At 33.6% G+C, this 21,084-nt stretch overlaps 3 protein-coding genes across 3 annotated transcripts; 2 read left to right on the top strand and 1 right to left on the bottom strand.

Moving 5' to 3' along the window:
- The first annotated feature begins 28 nt into the window (after positions 1-28).
- Positions 29-4,575, top strand: LOC129301216 (histone H3-like centromeric protein CENH3). Its single transcript, XM_054939791.1, has 2 exons — positions 29-479; positions 3,930-4,575. The coding sequence occupies exons 1-2, from the start codon at positions 72-74 to the stop codon at positions 4,422-4,424; spliced, it is 903 nt and encodes a 300-aa protein (XP_054795766.1). The 5' UTR covers positions 29-71; the 3' UTR covers positions 4,425-4,575.
- Positions 4,576-11,473: 6,898 nt separating this feature from the next.
- LOC129301215 (glycerol-3-phosphate acyltransferase 9-like) lies at positions 11,474-18,170 on the top strand. The gene is made up of 14 exons (XM_054939790.1): positions 11,474-11,691; positions 11,801-11,852; positions 13,013-13,166; positions 13,388-13,445; positions 13,813-13,931; positions 14,135-14,234; positions 15,566-15,661; positions 15,760-15,856; positions 16,178-16,265; positions 16,343-16,439; positions 16,609-16,694; positions 16,789-16,908; positions 17,254-17,352; positions 17,970-18,170. Exons 3-14 carry the CDS (start codon positions 13,045-13,047, stop codon positions 18,016-18,018), a joined length of 1,131 nt encoding a protein of 376 aa, XP_054795765.1. The 5' UTR covers positions 11,474-11,691; positions 11,801-11,852; positions 13,013-13,044; the 3' UTR covers positions 18,019-18,170.
- Positions 18,171-18,790: 620 nt separating this feature from the next.
- LOC129301214 (probable glucan endo-1,3-beta-glucosidase A6) lies at positions 18,791-19,966 on the bottom strand. Its single transcript, XM_054939789.1, has one exon. It carries the CDS (start codon positions 19,964-19,966, stop codon positions 18,791-18,793), a length of 1,176 nt encoding a protein of 391 aa, XP_054795764.1.
- Between the last annotated feature and the right edge of the window lie 1,118 nt (positions 19,967-21,084).

The following is a 21,084-nucleotide window of genomic DNA, read 5'->3' as shown; positions in this document are numbered from 1 at the left end:
TCCCAGCGCAGAATCGTCGTCTCTCATTCCTCTTTCAACTCTCAAGCCAATACTGTGATCAAGCCCTTCCGATGGCACGTACTAAGCAAACGGCCCGTAAGTCCACCGGCGGCAAGGCTCCGAGGAAGCAGTTGGCGACCAAGGCTGCTCGGAAGTCTGCTCCTGCTACTGGTGGCGTGAAGAAGCCCCACCGTTTCAGGCCAGGTACGGTGGCGCTCCGTGAGATCCGAAAATACCAGAAGAGCACGGAGCTTCTGATCCGGAAGCTTCCTTTTCAGCGTCTGGTTCGTGAGATCGCTCAGGACTTCAAAACGGATCTTCGATTCCAGAGCTCTGCCGTCGCCGCCCTTCAGGAAGCCGCCGAGTCTTACCTGGTTGGACTCTTCGAGGACACTAACCTTTGCGCTATTCACGCTAAGAGGGTCACTATTATGCCTAAGGATATTCAGCTTGCGAGGCGTATCAGGGGTGAGCGTGCTTGAGCATTCGGTTAGGCTTGTATAGTAGTAGATCGGTGAATTCTTAGTCGTTAATGCGGTTTTGATGGATTTACCTTTTGGAAGTTATCTGTAAGCTAGTTCTCATGTAATGGATTTGTCTAAGGCACAAATGATTCTGTTAAATTCTTTTCCCAATTTCAGTTTCCTATTTGTGGCACTTTCCAATTCTGAACAAGTTTAATAACTCCTGAGCTGGGAAAAAGAATCTGATCTAATGTTGTGCTTAGATTTCTGTTTCTAGTGAACTGAGATTCATCGTGTCTTCAATTGGTTTAAGGGAAATGTGAGAATTTTATTATGGATAATTTGACGATTATTAGTAAAATTCTATCAGAGTGGTTACGGAACTGAAACTAAGTAGAGAAGTTCAAGCTGGTTTCACATGGGAATGTGCACAGTACCGAGAAGATATATACTTTTATTCAATAAGGTTTGCAAGCAGCTTTCACTTCATTCATATCCGATGCATTGCCAATTATCACGTCTTTCTCTATCAATTATGGTCGTGATTTGATTGTTAGTCTGTTCCTAACATTCAGAATCAATATGAAATATGCGAGTCTATCATATCTTTGCATTCAAATCAATTGGCAAAATATCTATACCATAAAGGCCATCAAAATTCAACTCAGCAGACAAAAACTAGTCAGATAGATTATTCTTCATTATATTGCGGCGGAGACTTAACTGTTCTGTTGTGTTCATGATGTTAATAATATAGTTTGTTTGCTTTGAGGGAATTCTTGGATAAGGAATTGTGAAGGGAATTGAGCTCACCAACCAATGCCCTGAACATTAACTATTTGTTTTAAAAAATATAATTTTAAATATTTATTGAGCTACATTGGAGATAAAAAATTTGTTAAAATTGAATCAATTGCCAAAGAATAAGGTATAGAGCATAAAGATAAAACTGTCAAAGATAGGTAAATTTCTTGTTTTTTTCTTTTAACTGAAAGATGAATTGCACTAATCAAAAGAGATTACAAACTCTAAGGTCTACAAAAGAGACATTATCATCTGCCGTTGTCTTCTGAGGAAAAGGTGAGGAGAAATCACAAGTACCAAAACTAGAAGCTAACCTATGAGCCAAATTAGCAAGATAATTAGCATCAGAGTTACAATTCCTACTAATATAATGAAGTACTTTTTCTATTTTATATATAAGATATTTTTAATTGAATTTCGCATACTAATAAAAGTTTATTGCTTTATTGAATTTATATAAAAATACAATGATTTTTTAGCTTTACTTCTAATAATATCATAATTAATATCGTGATAGTGATAGAAAGAACATACAATTAATAATTTATTTTATTTTTTAAGATAAAGATAAAATTATTTAATTATTAAAAAAATTATTGTCACACCTTATATTTAGAGATAAAATAAATTTTTAAAAAAATATTTTATATATAAAAATGGAGAAAGTATGATATTTCAATCTCTATGATAAAGCAATCGAGCATTCTCAACAATGTTCTTAAAAAGGTGCTTCTCAATATAACCGTACTGTATCAATTGAATGGCTTAAATGCAATCGCTATTTACTTCTTTTATGTAGTGGAGGAATTTTTTTGTTTAATCAAATAAAGAATTTAGTTTCTAAATTTTTATTCCTTTCATTTTCAATCTATATTTTTTTTAGAGGATAGATGAAATTTTTATGGAGGCAAATGGATTTTTTTCTTGAGAGGAGGGCTATTGGAAATTATTTTCAGGAGGCAAATAAAATATATTGGATCATTTTTTATAATGATACGGAAGTATTTGATGGCCAAAAGGATAAGAAACTACAAACGAGCTCCATTTTACAATTATTTTAATAAACTTTTTAAATTGCATGTAATTGTTGTATTACTATATTTACACAATTATTGATACAATTCTCTAGTTATATTTGAGCACTAATTATTTGCGAGTGTCAGTACAAGCGACTGCCCTTTTTATTTTCTTATTTTCGAATAAAATAGGTATTATTTATATTTAAAATTATAAAATACTTTTAAATTAAATCACACACACTAATAAAATTTATAAAATATAATTTATAACTTTATTTTTCAAGATAATACTATAAATTTTAAAAAATGTCTTTCATTTAAAATTTTATTTATAAAATAATATTAAAGAGAAAGAATATATGAAACATGTAATATTAAAAAAATTATTATGTCTTATATTTAAAATATCAATTTTTTTAAATTTCATATAATTTATGATAAGGGGGTGGTTTTTTTCATTGAAAAAAACTATAACTCTAAATTACACAATTATTCTTCCTATTGTAAAATTTTGGTCATCTCACCGTTGCACCTCTTGATGCAAGCACCTTATCAGTTGGCGATTGTGCCTTGATAAGTATTTTTTGAAAATGAATATATGTTTTGATTCGAGTTTCAAGACCCAACTTATTAATTTATTTTTTTAAAAATTTTTTTGGTCCCCTCCTATATCAATATCTATTATCATTTTTTCAAAGGATTAATACATAGATTCATAACATATGAGTTAGTCAAATCTTATTCTGGAATCTCTTGATTCTAAATTTAATTATATACATGTTATTTATTTTGGATTAAATTACATTTTTAACTTTGAACTTTTTCTCGAGGGTAATTTTATCCTTATATTAATAAGTGTGGTGATTTTATCTCTGAACTAACTTTTCGAGAAACGCTAAGTATCTTGTAAAAAGAATTATTATCTTCTCAAAAAAATAATTTAAAAGTAAAATACTTGTTAATACAATAATAAAATTGCTCTTTGACAAAAAAGTTGATAAATAAATATGCACCTTAACCTTTTTTTTTTTTTGCCCGGCCAACGAAGTATAGAATTCACTTTGCCATTTTGATACATTCATACATATATAATAATATTATATGATATACAATACTTATTCTATTTTTTATTATTAAAAAAACTACAATTTTTTATTTATATTTTTATGAATAAAATAATATATTTTAATAAATATTTATTATATATTTTTAAATCACCTTTCATAATTTACATTAATAAAAAATAATTAATACATAATTATATTAATTAATACATGATATTTTAATTTAATTTATTTATTTTTAAACATAATTATTGTAATTGCCTTATTTTTTAAAACTGTGTGATGGTACGTAATCCGTAAATTTATTAATTGACTATTTGATTGATTTTGCTCTTGAGCAAGGCACATATGCCAAGTCATCGATCCTCGCCAATATAAGATTCCATCCAAACGGTACATTGAAACCCGTCGACGGTCCTCAATATCAATCACACTTCTCTTTATCCGCAGCACTCATGCACTCAGTAAACAAAACCCGTCGATTCATCATTAAAATCAACGGTCAGGACCATCTAGAATTCGGCGCGCAAAATTCCCAATCGAAAGCTCTGTATGTATAATAAATCACTCTATCTCAGCACCCAATCGTCGTTGTTTCATCCGTCTCAAATCTCTCTTCACTTTCGTTTTTCAAGATCATATACTTTGATCAAATCCTTCCAATGGCGCGTACCAAGCAAACGGCTCGTAAGTCCACCGGCGGCAAGGCTCCGAGGAAGCAGTTGGCGACCAAGGCTGCTAGGAAGTCTGCTCCGGCTACTGGCGGTGTGAAGAAGCCCCACCGCTTCAGGCCCGGTACGGTGGCGCTCCGTGAGATTCGGAAGTACCAGAAGAGCACGGAGCTTCTGATCCGAAAGCTTCCTTTCCAGCGTCTGGTTCGTGAGATCGCTCAGGACTTCAAGACAGATCTCCGATTCCAGAGCTCCGCCGTCTCCGCTCTTCAGGAAGCCGCCGAAGCTTATCTGGTCGGACTCTTCGAGGACACTAACCTTTGCGCTATTCACGCTAAGAGGGTCACTATTATGCCCAAGGATATTCAACTTGCAAGGCGTATCAGGGGTGAGCGTGCTTGAGATATGAGAATTCAGTTAGAGTTGTATAGTTTAATGTTTAATCGTCATAGTTCATGTGACTTAGTTGGATTTGCCTTTTGGAGCTTTTTTGTGGGCAATCGCTGATATAATGGTTTCATCAATGGAAAATCTAGTCTGTTCAATTATATTATACTCTGATTTTGTGTTTCGATGTGGCGTTTTATACTACTTAACGGGAAATTGAAGACTTCGGAAGCATTTTTGCGATTTATTGATTGGGATCCTTATCCGTGGTAAGGATCCAATTATATAATAAATTGCTTGAGCTGAATTTTTAGATACTTTACTTCCGAATTCTAGCAAAATCAAAATAAAAAATGGCTCAGCATTGTTATGGCGATATCATGTGCATATCAAAGCTAGTACAACAGAGAAGTTTCAGTATTATTTGAGTATGGTCTTGAGCAATTCGTCCTCGGTGTTAAGGATAGTTTCATTTGCCTCTCGGAGTTGAGGCTTCCATTGAAGCTGGAGAAGATTATCCACCGTGTCTTGTGTGCCTTTTTGTTAGGTTTTTCTTTGTTGGTAATTATATCTTCCTTGTGGGTTGTGATGTTTTCCCCCCTATCTGGTTGTGGTCTATCATGAGCAATTTTATTTTGGATACTATTAACAAATTTTCGAGGTTTCCTTTTCCTTCTTTGTTGGAAAGGGTTTTAGTAATCTACAAGTAGACATGTAGCATTGGTTTCAAAGGGGTTGGGCTTGATAGAAGAAGTTTTCAGATTTTCACTTTCTATTGGCAGTCTTTGATCATTATGGATAGAAATAGGTAATTATATTTTTAATAGGGTTAAGTAATGGGTGAGGTAGATTAGCCTGAGGGTTGCTTGTAACTCGCTCGCTCATATAGGACAAAACAGGTACTCGTAGCCAACTCATTTCAGCTCGTTTGAATATAGGTTGAGCTAGTCAACCTAGTTGGGTTAAGAGGGGTTAAGCTATCATGGTTTCTTGGACAAAATTGCAAATTGTTTATTGCCAGAAAGAAAACATATAAAATGACTCTTGAACATTTAGATAATGTTTGATTGTAAGGGAGGGGAGGAGATCCTCTGTCTTATCAAATTAGGAGAGAGGAGCCTGTGGAACAAGGCAAGGGAAGGGGCTTGTTTCGTCAGGTGATCACCCCTCTCCTTCTTTCTCTCCTCTCCCTTTCAACCAAACAAAAAACATTAGGCAAAAAATTCAAGAAACAAGAAACATACCAAATATACCGCAAGATGCCATTCAATATGCTTTGTTTGGATTTAATGAAAAATTCGTCAAAACAAATGCAAATATTACAGCAGTAGCAGCAACAAGCTTTATTCTATTAGTTGGGATCGATTACATAAATTGTACAATGTTATTATGTTTTATCAAATACTCTCTTTGTTTTAAATTATACGATACTTTTAAAGAATTTTTTTCATTTCAAAATATAAGACACTTTGAGTAGATTAAGATTTCATTAAATGTATCAATTTTATATTATCTTTTTTTTTCTATAATTAATTTTCATCTCTTTTCTTTTTAATATTATAAATGATGGGTATTTTGAAAAGTTTATATTTTTATTTTAAAAGATAAGGTTGTTAAATGTATTTAATGAAATTTATCAATTTGTGAGATTTTATTTAAAAATATTTATAATTTGGAATGGAGGGAGTAAAATATTTAGCAAAATTTTACTATCTTTTCAATTTCATCCAGCAAAATTAAAATAGGAGTGCCATCCAAGCTCCAAGGTGCAAATCATACCACTAGCAACAAGAACCATATTTATGGGCGATGGGACGAACCTAAAGTGACACACAGAAGCTGCCATGGATGAACCAGAGGTTACTGGCGAGTAATACAAAGGCAGTGATTATGTAAGGAAAGTGAACTGGAAGAAGAAAATACTATATACTAGCATATTCTAGAAACCATATCTACTTCATAATGTAGGGCGTTGAATAATTTTATATTTATTTTTTTAATTATGCTCTTATTTCACTTATTACTTTTTTGTGTTTGTTGAAAAAAACATGTATTAGAATTTTAATTACTCTCATCAAACTCTTTTATATAAGTATTTAATGAGTATAAATAAAAATATATGAATATTTTTAAGAATTTTAAATTTTAACTAACATTTCATAAATCGTGGATTAATTAATATGATTTTATATTATGATGTACATAGATGTTGTATGTAATTCCTTTACACACTATCATTTAAATTTAACAAATTTCATCAGCATCCAATTTAAAATTTTTCAACACTAGACAGTTTTCAATCATAGATTCATTTTCCTTAACAACAAAGACAACAATTTAATGCATGCTCAAGTTACCAGGAAACAAGACAAGAACACGACCTTCCTCCATTTTTCTACAATCACAACAAGCCAATAAAGATGGCGCAGGGAAGGGGAGTCACAACCTGTGTTTTTCGTTTCTTTGCTTTTCTTTTTATTGGCCAAATTTCTTTCTGAGACGCATACAATTCTCACCTAAAAATTAATTACTACAAACCATTTGCATAAGAATCCAACATAATATACCCCATTTCTTTTTCACCTGCCTAGTCTTCAACCAAATAATAACAAACACCAACCAACCTAGACCTAACTAGGGGTGCACATGGGCTGAGCTGAGCTAGGCAAGGCCTTGCCCGATGCCCTGCCCAAAGGATGCATGGGTTGAAAAATGTAGCCCGCTTCTCAGCCCTGCCTGCAAAATACCCTATTAGCTTAGGTTGGGTAGGGCAAGTTGGGCACCTTCGGGTTGCCCTGGCCCATCAGATAATCTCCCTTTCCATCAATTTCAAATGAAACTACCATAAATCAACAACAATGACCCAGCCCATCAACTCAAAATAACATCCATAAAGATGTAAACCATAAATAAAAAATAACAACTATGATATTCAATAATCTATAATTCAACATCTAACTTAAAATATAAAACTACCATAAGTCTTGACACAGTGAAATTATCCATAATGCAATCCAAAATAATAGCTACAATAATCCATTACAAACAATAAATTTTACAAAAGTTTGGAGCATCATGAAAAAAAAAAATTTTCACAGAGTAGACTTCAATTTACAAAAAGCTTCTTCCTAATTTTTCTTTCCGTCTTTCCTTAAGTCTTAATACTTAATATAATTAACCCTTTAAAATTTTAAAAAATATATTAATATACTCGAGCTAGGCCAAATGGGCAAGGCATGCTACCCTGCCTGTGGCCTGGCCCTGCCTGAACAATGCCCTGCCCAAACATGCCCAAGTCATGTCGGGCAGCTTTTTTTAGGGCCAGGTTGGGCAAAATTTTACCAGATTCTGGGCAAGCATATCGGGCAATCGGGTTACATGCACACCCCTAGACCTAACATTACTTACCTACAATCAAAGGAAAGAGGAGGGAAACACACGGAGTATTTCACAATGACCAAAATGAATATAATGACAGCCACTTGCTGGATATACTACTTGCTACTTGCTACTTGCCCAGACCACCACTCGTACAAACAGGGAGAGGGTTGTTTTATTTAAATAATCATTCTTTTAATGTCAAAAAAAAGAAAGATCATGGAAAAAAAGATCATGGTCCTTAAATTCAATTTCAAAATTTTGTGATAGTCTTATTAATATTCTTCCTGAGTCTTTAATTGTGATTTTTCCATAAAGATGTAAGAATTGAGTCACGGCAATAAAAAAAAATATAGGGACTGAGTTGAAAATCTAGTGAAACTATTAGGATCAAAGGATTATTTTTCCTTCAAGAAATTAAATAATCATTTCATTAATCTAATCGTCATATATAGAATCAGTGAGCTTGAAAATGAGTTTAGAGAGTCGATTGTTAATAAATTAAAGTCGAATAACACATCTAATCTTCTAGTCGACCCAGGTTAATTTTATTGGTGTTTCACTGTTTTGTTTTTTTTCCCTAATTTTGTTAGTTTTCCTTTGATCATTAAAAAAAAAACACATCTAATCTTCTAACCTAACTTTTTACTTAATTTCAATTTAATATCTTAATTTTATTTATTTTTTAGTTTTCTAATCTTAATCCTGTTAATCTAATTAACAGAAGAAGCTGATACTACTGTAGGTAATCACATCCAATAGCCACTCAAAGCTTATTTATAGATAAAGATTAATAACAAGTCCAATCCATGTTTTTATTTAATAACAATTCATTTCTTATTAATTTTTGTATAAATTTTTTGAGTGGTCCTTGGATGTGATTCTCTCAACAATTATTTACTAAATGCTAACATAATAATCGTACTGGTCATTATTTTATTCATTAATCTTAAATACTTTTAAAATATAAAAAGTAAAAAAAGATTAAATTTGGATGTTTAATTTGATTTCAATCATCCAAATTTAAAGTTTTAAATTATAATTTTGCATTTATAAATTCATCTTTTGAAATTCTAGGTTTAGAATAATTTTTATTTTTGACTTAGATTTTATATTTATTAAAAATATTTATTGAACAAAAAAGGGGAATGGCATTAAAGGTCCTAAAAAAAAACTTTATTGCACTTAGGGTCTAAACAAATTTGATATTGCTTTGCAAGTTTTGGGACCCCAATTGCAATATTTTTCGCAGCAAAAATATAATTTTACGCTTTGTTTGATTTGAATCAGAAAAGCTGTGTGAACCCTCAAAGAAATGAAATAGACGACGCACGGTTCACTGTTTTTCTTGTTTTTTTCTCATTTCACCAGTCGTCACTCTACTATTGTTGATCGTCACCGGCGTGGATGAGTGTAGAAGTTGTGGGTGTTGATAGATGAAGCACAGTTCATAATTTTCCTCTCTTTTCTTGCATTGAGTCACTATTGGTCGCAGTTGTAGGGGGCGACTTGTGGAACTCAATCCCTTGCTGCCGTTGGAGGAGGACCATGGTGGTTGGGATCTTCCTCTTCGTTCATTCTTCTTCCTTGTTCCTCTCGTATTGTGCATTGTAGTTGGTTCTCTACCTCATTTTCCCTTGTATTGCACATTGCTAACCATTGTTAATTTTCTTCGTTGTCCTTATTCGAGTAACATCATCTATTTCTTGAAGATTCTATCATTATTGTTTAGAGGTAAGGATCTTCAATTTTATTTTTCCCTCATTGATTTGGTGCATGTGAGTCTTTTAGTTATTGAAGTTGTAATAGGTCTCTCGCGTGAAGCACATATGTTTAAGCCTGCAAGTTTACTTATTTATTTATAATTCTATTGCTGACATGAGCTAAAGGTTGTTGAACTATTTTGATCATAAAAGTTTTAGAGTGAATTAGTTGTTATACAATAATGATTATTAACTTGTTCATATTGAACTTTTACATGTGAACTGAATAAAATATAATCCAATATGAAGAAAATCTACTATCAAAAATGTTGGAGTATTTGTTGTGTAAAAATGAACTTTGAGTTGTTGAATGTTGAGTTGTACATTTTATTAAGCTTAGCCAAATGATAAATTGGAAACACATAACTTTAAGTGAGAATATATGAATCTTATGTTGTGCATAGTGGATATTGTGTTATGCACTATTTGCCTAACTTGAGTATTTTGTTGAGCCTAATTTACTGATAAAGTAAAATCGTACGGATTTTTAGTTGAGAATATATGAATTTTGTGTTGTATATAGTGAATATTGTGTTATACATAGTGAATATTGTGTTATATATTATTTGCTTACTTATGCATTTTATTAAGCCTAACCTACTAATATAAGTTAAAGATTGCTAAACCATTAAGTTGGCTGTGAAAGTTTTAGAGTGGAGTAATTGTTGTACAATAGTGATAGTTGATTTGTTCATATTGGATTTTGATATGTGAATTGAATAAAATATAACTCTCAATGTGAAGAACATTTGCTGTCAAAGACATTGGAGTATTTGTTGTGTAAAAATAAACTTTAAGCTATTTACATTGAATTTTGAATTGTGCAAAATAAAAGTTGAGCTTTTATATGTGGACATTTATTTAGATTAATTTGTTCATTGCAGATTAAAATAAAGAAAGATTTATCATTGTTCAAAATGTGGGGAGGTTGGATATAGTCGCAAGACATGCAATCCTAACCCAGCATGAGAAGTAGTCACATTGTTCTTTTTTGGTGTATATAGACAACTATAATTATATATATGGAAGCATTCTTAAGTAATATTTTTTGGGTAATTGGGAATCATAGATATTTTTTATTTGTATATAGAGAAGTAACTGTTAGATTTTTGGATATAGTGGCAAGCTTTTTGTATATATTAGACTTAAAATATCATGTCAAATTTTATGTGGCTACTTGTTTTAGTACCTAGGCTAGTACCAACATGAAATTCTTCATATATGATGTAATTGTCCTTTTTAATATTGAAAATGCATAGACTTTTTGTTGAGTATGCATGGACATTGCCTGGTGCATAGTGGATATTGTGTTGTGCATGGTCTGCCTAACTTGTCATTTCTATTGATCCTTAGCTTTTGAAATATTGAAAATGCATGGACTTTCTGTTGAGCATGTGTGGACATCTTTTTCTGCATAATAGATGTTATGTCGTGTATGGTTTGTCTAACTTGTCATTTTGTTGAACCTAGACTAGTGAAATATTCGAAATGCATGAACTTTTTGTTAATCATGCATGGACATAGTTTAGTGTAATAGATGTTATGTCGTGCATAATCTGTGTAATCATTTTTGTTAAAGCTTAGGCTAGTGAAATAATCAAAATGCATGAACTTTCTGTTGAGTGTGCGTGAACATCATCTTGCATATAATGAATATTGTGTCGTGCATGATCTATTCCGTTGTTTCGAGGGTTCGCGCAAGTTCTGAATTCAAATCAAACAAAGAGTAAAATTATATTTTTGATGTAAAAAAATATTATAATAAGAATTTCAAAACCTGCAGAGTAATATTAAATTTATTTAAGCCCCAATGTAATAAGTTATTTTTTTAAGGCTCTTAATGTCATTCTCTAAAAAAACCGGATCACATTGCATTACAGCGATGATCATGTTCTCATGAGTGATGTCTGATGAGCTCTGAAACCAATTCCCAGACGCAGCCTCGCTCTCGCACTCACAGCAGCACGCCGTTCTCTCTCTTCTTCGCATCTCCGCCGCCCGTCATCGTCTTCTCTCCTTGTTCATCGTGACTGTTGAGTCTTGAGGTCGCATCGTTCTCTGGTTCTTCCTCTCTCATCTCAGATCTGCCGCTTGTTCCCCGCCGTTGTGTCTGCTTCTTCTTCTTCTTCATGACGGCCGAGGTATTTCTTTTTCTTCTTCCCTCCTTCTTCTTCGTGTTCGCGATCTGATGGTTATTCTTCGTGGCTTTCATCCTTTGTTTTGCTCTGATTTTTTCTTCATTTGCTGTAGAGGCGACAAGAAAACCACAAAGGCCAGGCACATCAGTCACTGCTTCGGAAATGTAAGCTCTCTTTGCATTTCTCCCTTTTAAAATTTGTTGATTCCTCCTGTTTTTGTGGAAATCAATTTCGTTGTTCTTGGTCTAAGGAGAACGGATACCCACAGTATAAATGCTTTACTTTCAAGTATTCAAGAAGCACAAATTGTAGCAGTATAAAACTTTTTGTTTTGTTGTTCTTGGTCCCACACGATATAGGATAATTTCAAGTGTTTAAGTTTAATTTTGAGACTCGTCTGTGATGATAATGCGGTTTCCTTGTTGAAATATTGATGCTTCAAAGTTCTTGTTGTTGCTCCAATCATTCCTTTAAAAGTGGAATCTCTGTTTAAATTCTCTTGGTTGGAATAAAAAGGACAGCCTTGAAAAAGGGGCTGGCCCCTGCTTGGACAGGCTGCGTACAATGGCCCATGCGCAATCCTGCTTTAGACAAGTAAAACTCTTTTTATCTTGGGCATGTTTTATAATTATAGTTTGTAGAAGGGGGTGGGATGAAGCATTCTCCTCCTCTTTATTCCCTTCACTGTTGACTACTTCAATTACCAATAAGAACAATCTTAAGGTGGTGATGATCCATTTCCCAGTCTTCCTTTTCCTCTTAGAACCTTTTACATTAAGTAATTAATTAATTTTATTAATTAATAGCAAGCTGTAAGCTCTGCCTGTATGTATATTTCTCTTTTAGTGTAACTACTATTTATTTGCATTCTAATTGCAAGCTGTAAGATAGGAGCAGTTTTTTATTCAATTAATTTTTGAAAAAGGAAGAAGACTGGGAGGCGGGTCATCTCCATCTTCAGATTGTTCATATAGGCAGTTGGAGTGCTGCTGGCAGTGAATGGGATAAGGAGGAGGAGAATGCTTCCCCCCACGCCCTTTCACTAACTATAAATTATAGGACATGTCCAAGATAAAAGGAGTTTTCTTGTCTGAAGTTATCACCATACCAAATAAGAGTTGGTAAATGGACAGCATAACAAGTTAGCAACTCTTTTCTGAATTAAGTCATCAATTTTTTTGCACTGGACACATTCCATTTGGAATTGAACCTGATTGAAAATTTTCAAGGATCCAATCAAAATCATTAATTCTCTGATGAACTTGATTGATAAGGGTTTTCTAACATAATTATCAACTGATTCAGTGTTAACTGTGTCTTTCAGAAATCTCCGGCTGTCGTGAAAGCTCAATAGAGATGTGTACCACTGGGAAGCTCAAGTCTTCTAGTTCTGAATTAGACCTTGATCGACCCAACATTGAAGATTACCTCCCTTCTGGGTGCACTATTCAACAAGAACCTCATGGCAAACTCTGCCTGTATGCCACTTTCTCCTTTAGTGCAATTGCTATTTATTTGAATGTTAATAGCAAGCTGTATGATACGAGCAGTTTTGTTTTCAAGTGATTCTGTTGGAGTGTAGAGATTTACTTGCTGTTGTAAAATTTAACTACCCCCTCTCTGTTCATCTTTTCTCCAAAAATTCTTGGCAAACAGTCAGAACTCGTTAGATTTGTATTACTTGGTTATTGGTTTTCAGGCGTGACTTGCTCAACATTTCTCCTACTTTGTCTGAGGCAGCTGGTGCCATTGTAGATGTAAGATTTGCCCTCTTTCTGAACTTTGCTGTCTTTTTACTTCTGTGGTTTTGGTGCACCTCCATTATTTTAGATGAATGATTATGATATGTTAAAAATCATGAGGCATTGAGGCTTCGGGAAAAAAAAAAAAAAAGAGGCACACAGACTAGCTGTTGTGTACTGCTTCTCCTTGGGAATTTGTTTGGTTCTGTTCTTGGAGATTATTTAGGCTTGCATTAAGAATCAGCAATTTATTCTCAAGCTCATAAAATGTGTGGGTGCACATGTGTGCACACAAAAATGGAGATGGTTTTCAACCCCTTGTTTTTGACCTTTGTTACTTTTGGATGTTTGCTCACTAATTGAAAATTTCTGTGTTGGATAGGATTCGTTCACAAGATGCTTCAAGTCAAATCCTCCTGAACCTTGGAATTGGAATGTTTATTTGTTCCCTTTGTGGTGTTGTGGAGTCTTAGTTCGATATTTGATACTGTTCCCTGCAAGGTTAGCTTGTACCTTTTCTACAGTTACTTAAAATTATGCATGATGATGTAAAGAAGAGTTTTGTATATGGTTTCAATTTCAACTTTGGTTACATTAAATTTCCCTTTTAAACTTGATGTATGAATCTCCATTGTGTCTTTCATATAAACTCATTTACTGTTGATCATGTCTGGCCTTTTAATATTTCTTATTTTAAGTTACAGGGTTCTAGTGTTGACAATAGGATGGATAATATTTCTTTCTTCCTTTATTCCTGTGCATCTCCTACTGAAGGGACATGACAAGTTGAGGAGAAAGATTGAGGTGCCTATATTTTCACCCCATGTTATCCCATTCAATTTTTAGTTTTCTCCCTCCCTTTTAATATATATGTACACTAAAAAGAACAAAGAAGGCTTATACTGTTTGGTTTTAAATAGTTTTAAAGCACACAATAAATTTTGGTTCTTAGTTGTCATGCTGTTTCTTTAAATGTACGCATTTTAAAAATAAATGACGCAAACATCCCTTGAGTTTTGCTGCAATTGCAGAAGCGTCCCCTTTAATTTCAAACTTCAAAGTATACACTTCAATCCAATTTTAATCGTTTTGTTTTGACTAAAATGTCATCTATCAACCCTCTTTTGTATTCTGGCAAAAGACAACTTGGTTACATATTTTTTATGGAGGTTATTTTAGTCTGAGAATAAAAATTGGACTCAATTTTTTTTTTTTTAAATAGAGGGAGTGCATGTATGTTTTTAGCAAAACTTAAGAGAGGCATCTTAAGAGGCACATGCTCTAGGTTATTTTCAAATGTTATCTTGTGTTCATTCAACTTCAAACTTTTATTGGAATAATTTAGCAAGTCTTTGTATAATTTGCTGTTACTCGAGTACCTATTGCCTCGTAGAGTTCAATTCATCTTGCTCTAGATGATGTGACTTTACCATTGTAGTTGAAGAATTTTCCATTCACTAATTAGACCAGTGGAAGAAGAGTAAATTGTTAAATAACTGCCTATACAAATACTTCCTCCGGTCCTAATTCTAGGACAAAGTAAACTAATTTCATGGTTCTCAAGGAGTGGTAGTTGATACCTTAAATTTGTAAAAAAATGTGACCTTCCAATTTTGCCATTTAATGTAACTAATGACCATAATAAAGTGTTGTATAAAAATTAGAAGTATGCCAACAACTTGCTGAAATTGATGAGGGGTAAGGTTGGAAAAAATAAACAACATCTTGTCCTATATTTAGGGCCAAATAGGACTTTAAAACTTGGTCCTATAATTAGGAGTGGAGGGAGTATATTACTAATCAGACTAATTGAAAATCAATGACATACTGTTTTGTCCAAAACCTACCAGTGAATGGCTATCATTTTTACATTTTATGGTTCATATTGTAAAGGTTGGCCAATTCATTGGTGGGCATAATTTCAATTTGTACATAATGTTGTAAATGAACTCATCTTTTTGAAGGATGCTGTACACGGTGGAGTGCATGGGACTAGTTATAGTCCAACCCATGATATTAGCACAAATGGTCTTGAGAATCTAAAGATACAGTCTGTTATGTTTTCTCTGTCTTGTACAATTCTGATGTGACTTTTATACATCAATTGGATATGATAAATTGAACTTGTCCTTCAGAGGTCATTGGTGGAGATGATGTGCAGTTTTTTTGTTGCATCATGGACTGGAGTTGTCAAATATCATGGGCCACGTCCTAGCATGAGACCAAAGCAGGTATGTCTAACATATCGGATGTAACCTTATTTTAACATTTAGGTAAATGTGAATGTTGTTGACTGATAATTTGAGTTCTCTCTACATTTCATGAACAGGTTTTTGTGGCCAACCACACTTCCATGATTGATTTCATTATTTTAGAACAGATGACTGCATTTGCTGTAATTATGCAGAAGCATCCTGGATGGGTTGGTAAGCATCCTCCTCAACTAAAAACTGTTTCTTTATATATAGTATAATAGCTTATATATATTATATTATGACATCTTTGGGTAATTTGGTTTTAAAGTAATGGTACCCCACTATCAGGATGACTTCATAAATATATCTAAACCTTTTTCTTGTTAGCATTATTCTCTCTGTTGGTTGGTTTAATTGTTTCCTGGGAAGAACAGGGCATGTGATGAACAACTAGTGATGACCTAAAGCTTGTTAACGTACAATGGGTTTTGGGAAATTTCCTGTTAAAACAAGTAATTTATGAATTTTATAAATATTGGCTGTTTTGTGTAGGATTATTGCAGAGCACCATTTTGGAGAGTGTAGGATGTATCTGGTTCAATCGTTCTGAGGCAAAGGATCGAGAAATTGTTGCCAAGAAGTGAGTTTAAATGAAAATTTAGGAAATATCTATTTCAGATTTCATCTGTCTTGACTTGTCTGCTTTAAATATTTCAGATTGAGGGAGCATGTCCAGGGCGCTGACAATAATCCTCTTCTGATATTTCCTGAAGGAACTTGTGTAAATAATCACTACACTGTCATGTTCAAGAAGGTGCGTGTATCTGTGAAAAATGCAGTTGCGTTCACCTATACACTTATGCAATGGGCGTTCTTTCTTTCTTTTGTTTCTGATACTCCTCCATCCCTTACATTGATTTGTACTTTAGTTGTATCCCAAATCTATCGTCTAAGCATTTTAACTTGTTTATTGATGTTTATAGGGTGCATTTGAACTTGGCTGCACAGTTTGCCCAGTTGCAATAAAATACAATAAAATATTTGTGGATGCTTTTTGGAATAGTCGAAAGTAAGGTTATGCTTTTCAATGTTAATTACTTCTATATTTTCACTGTTCCACTGCTGTATTAGAGGTGTAATGGTTGGATTTCATGCATTTGCAGGCAATCATTCACTATGCATCTGCTGCAGCTAATGACATCTTGGGCTGTTGTTTGTGATGTTTGGTACTTGGAGCCACAGAATCTGAAGCCAGGAGAAACAGCCATTGAGTTTGCTGAGAGGTGTATAATTTTCCTCTACTCCCTCTGTTAAAAAAATGCCTTTAAGGGGATGGATATTTAAAAATGTGAGGTATTTTTAGTGTTTCAAGTGTAATGAATGTGTTTTTTCCCCCTCGAAAAATGCCCTTAATAAATGAATCATTTTATAGTTATTTTTAAGTAAAACACTCTATGAAATGAGGATAATTATGGAATAGAGGCAGTATATTTGGTTAACTAATTTATTTGGAGTGATATTTAATTAAAAATACCTTACGTTTTTAAATGGAGGGAGTATATTGTTATTAGGAAATTGTTTAGCAGGAATGGTTACCATGAAAGTGTCTGTATTTTACTTTAATGTAGGGTGAGAGACATAATCTCAGTTCGAGCTGGCCTCAAAAAGGTTCCTTGGGATGGATATCTAAAGTATTCTCGTCCTAGCCCAAAGCTGAAGGAAGGGAAGTAAGTTCTATTACTTAATTTCTCTTGGTGCACACCTTTTGCTATCACATGGCCAATAACCTAGGTTTTATAGTCGATATCAATAAAAAATGTCAAATTTATGACAATTCTCACTATTCACGACTCATTAACAGTGTGGATGAATGCATTGGCCTACCTAGTTAGGGAAGTACACTTAGTTTGTTGTTCTATTTTGTTTTGCACTATATGGTTTGGTAGGTTATAATATATGCCCCTTCAAGCAATCACCGTTGATGATTGAAACAAACATTCGTATGCTTGTTTAAAGGAACAACTACTTGTTGGATGAGTAGTTACTTCTAAAATTTTACAAATTTCTTGCCTTGGCACTATTTTATCCATTTGATTTACTTGTTGGTTAAATACATAAATATTAGATTAATAGTTGTAAATTGCTTCTTACTTTGCACATTTTGGGTTTAGAATAGTTTCTTTATGAAATGATTATGTTGTAGAGTTTCTAATTGACTCTGCTTTTTAGAGTTGGCATGTAATGGGTCATGATATTAAATTAGATCTAAAAAAAAAAAAGAAATAAATAAATCTGGGTTTAGAAATTTGATTCATGGCACTTACTGGTTTCTGGGCATTTGTAGGCAACAAAACTTTGCTGACTCAGTTCTACGACGCCTGGAGGAAAAATGATGTGCAACTTTTTGTATATCCGTACACTTTTGTCCTTCAATGCCCTTTTGTTTTCTCTAGACGCGGTCTTTATAATGACGTTTGATTTATATATATGGATTGATATGAATAAGTTGCCTTATAAACTTATGGTGCTCGCTGTCTTTTGACTATTTGTTTACATCTCATTTAAATTGTTGACTTTCCAAAAAAATTTTATCATTTTATTTGACTTTCATCAGGTTAAAATAGTGTGTATTTTACCAGAAAGTAGGTGGGAGTTCGATTGCATTAGTTTCGAAGAATTATTGAAAATAATAATTTGGCTCATTCAGATTTACATGATTAATGTTATCATATTTTAAAATCTAAATTTATAAAGTAATAAAACTGTCATAAAAATAAATTTGAGAGATCAAATGGATGATGGACACCAACTTGATGATTAAAAACTCCGTTAGTGTGGCCAAAGAACAAAAGTTAAATAATCTCGTTACTTATAAGAACTAAATACAAAGTGTGTGGCCATTGTGGTCATCGTAATGATGCTCTGTTATTTGAAGCAATCTTGACCCAATATTCATTCTCGATTTATTAGTATTCAGATAGGTTCTGCTCAGAAGGCATCATCATACCACAACTTCGTACATGGGCTGCTTAATTTTATGGCTCATCAAAATATCTTATTTGGGATTCTTCAATCATTTGTCTATAACACGGATATTGAAGAGCAAGGAAACTTATTCATAAAAGAAAAGTTGAGAAATTGTATTAGCCCTTATTCAGGGTAATTTCAAACTGCATTAATGCTTAGTGGAGCAAAATCTTCATACATTGGTGTTCCATCTGGATGTAACAGTCCCCAATGTCTCTCTATTCCTGGTCCTTTCTTCATGTTCTCATCATACAATGAGAAGATGAACGTTGGAATCACAACACCAGGTCGAGCTGGCGTCCCCAGAGGTGGGTTTGCCGTGATTTTCTTGATGAGATTCTGGTTGTACATTGCTGCATTGAATATGTTTGCACCAGCAGCAGCGGCAGCTTGATCAACTATGTTGCCTGAATGAGGCCACCCCGTTTCAGATATCACCAGCCTTATGCTGGGGAAGCCGAGTTTTGACATGGCGAAGATAACTGAGTCAAGCATTTGGTCTAGCAAATTGGTGTAGGACAAGCTACTAAAAGGGTCCGTGATGTTGAAATTTCCTCTCAGAAGTGCAAAATCTAGGCTGATATTGGTGGGGTTGGATGACCATGGAAAATAAGTATATGCATCAATGAATAAGAATGAGTTGGTTTTGTTTAGAAACTCGAGCATTGGTACCATCACAGTGTCTCTTACGCTGGACCGGAATGTCCCGGCCGACACCGGAAAAGTGGTCTCTAAAACGTCCATTGCTATTGGGGTGCTAACTTTAATTTTAGTAATATTTTGAGACTGGAGAGACCTTTGAATCCTTCTCATCGCTGGCACCAGATCAAGCCAAATCTTCTGGCCTTGTACTGAATAATCGCTAAGAACTTCATTTCCTACAAGTAAGAAACGAATCAAGGTTTTGGGATAGTAAGGGACAACATTGTGTCTCACCCATTCATCTGCCATGCTTTGGTTTGAAGCAATTCTTGAGATTTCATTATTCGGGACCATAATGGAAACTTGAAATTTGGTTTCTGATAGAAGATTCAGAATTTCTGGGTTGGCATCGTACAGCTTCACGCGTCCAGCGTTCATTGATGTTAGTAGCTCAATTGATCGTCTCGGAGATGGCAGGTTGTTCCCAAGCTGGCCATAGTTCACACCGATCTTGCTTGAGATTTCTGCTTCTGTCGAAGAAAAGAAGAAGATGGTGTTACATAGTGCAGAAGATATGCTTTGAAGAGAAGATGAAATTAAAAAAGAAGGGAATGTTTTCAGACTTGATATTGGAAGTAAAGAAAAGAGAAAGGTAACTAGAAGAACGTCCATTACTCTAATTTCTAGTTCCAGGTTGGTGATAATTGCTTTAATTTCCCACCTAGTGACACAACGGTTTAATTTTGTAATGCAGTTGTATGCTTTTGAAGGGTAAAAAGATGAGAGTGGCAAAGAAAATGAAAAAAATGATAAAGGAAATAGAAAAGAAAATGGGATGAAGACTGCATAGAGGCTAGAGTCATGCATCTTTGTGGGTGACATTAAACAATAAATAGTTTAAAGCCGATAATCTTTTGGTTTAATGTCCACATGGTTTGGTATTTTTGAGGGTTAAACAGAGCGTGGGATATATAATAATGTATATTAATGTTGAGTCATTCTATGAGGTGAAAATTAATCATTTAATTCTTATAGTTTTAATTCGTGATTATAACTTAGTCACAAACTGATGTAAAACAAGAAGGGGAAAGGGGAACAGAGAGAAAAGAAGAAGGAGGGAAGGAGAAAGAAGGAGGGAAGGCCGAAACTCTTATTCCATAATATTTAAAAGCTGGATACAAATGAAAAACCTAACTTTATTTATAGAGCTTTAAAATAACAAAATAATAAAAATTTAATTCAAATATCAAATCCTAAATTTAAATATAATCTTAAAGATACTGATATCTAAGATAATAATAAAATAAATAATCAAAGTTAATCTAATAGATTATATACTTATTTAAATATCCTATTGGATAACCCTAATATTCTAAATTAAAACTAATTATATTTTATCTCATATTACACAATTTCTCCCTTGCTTAAAGAACTTGGCTTTTGATGAGTTAAAATTAAGGCATAAATCTAGGAAGGGAAGGGTGAGATAAATTTTAACGAAGTGCTCAACTCTGGAACCCTTTCCAATAGGTGAGACATTGAAAAAGCAAGTTTTGGCAAGAGCAAGCAACTTGATATGGGGAAGTATCTAGAAATCCCTTCCAACAAGTTAGATAGAAAAAGAACAAACTTTGACTAGAATGAGTACTTTGACCATGCAAAGTCTTTGGAAAACTTTTCCAACAAACAGAGTATTGCTGGATTTGACCATTAAGCAATGAAGTGACCTTAGGAGATGTAGCCTACTAATAGGGAATAGTTATAGCATGATGAGATTAATCGTTGCTAGA

Source organism: Prosopis cineraria, unplaced genomic scaffold (assembly GCF_029017545.1).
Source record: "Prosopis cineraria cultivar Desert tree isolate PC_DT_omini unplaced genomic scaffold, ASM2901754v1 PC1964, whole genome shotgun sequence".
In the NCBI taxonomy this organism is placed as follows: domain Eukaryota; kingdom Viridiplantae; phylum Streptophyta; class Magnoliopsida; order Fabales; family Fabaceae; genus Prosopis; species Prosopis cineraria.
The sequence above is the reverse complement of the archived record's forward strand: the minus strand, read 5'-3'. Positions and strand labels throughout refer to the sequence as shown.

What these genes read in the sequence shown, in the direction of transcription:
- LOC129301216 (XM_054939791.1), top strand. Translation starts at nt 72, where the DNA reads ATGGCACGTACTAAGCAAACGGCCCGTAAGTCCACCGGCGGCAAGGCT. An exon ending in GTATCAGGGGTGAGCGTGCT is followed by an intron (nt 480 to 3,929) that starts TGAGCATTCGGT and finishes ACTCTATCTCAG; the next exon opens with CACCCAATCGTCGTTGTTTC.
- LOC129301215 (XM_054939790.1), top strand. Translation starts at nt 13,045, where the DNA reads ATGTGTACCACTGGGAAGCTCAAGTCTTCTAGTTCTGAATTAGACCTT. An exon ending in CTAGCATGAGACCAAAGCAG is followed by an intron (nt 15,662 to 15,759) that starts GTATGTCTAACA and finishes TTTCATGAACAG; the next exon opens with GTTTTTGTGGCCAACCACAC. An exon ending in ACACTGTCATGTTCAAGAAG is followed by an intron (nt 16,440 to 16,608) that starts GTGCGTGTATCT and finishes TGATGTTTATAG; the next exon opens with GGTGCATTTGAACTTGGCTG.
- LOC129301214 (XM_054939789.1), bottom strand. Translation starts at nt 19,966, where the DNA reads ATGGACGTTCTTCTAGTTACCTTTCTCTTTTCTTTACTTCCAATATCA.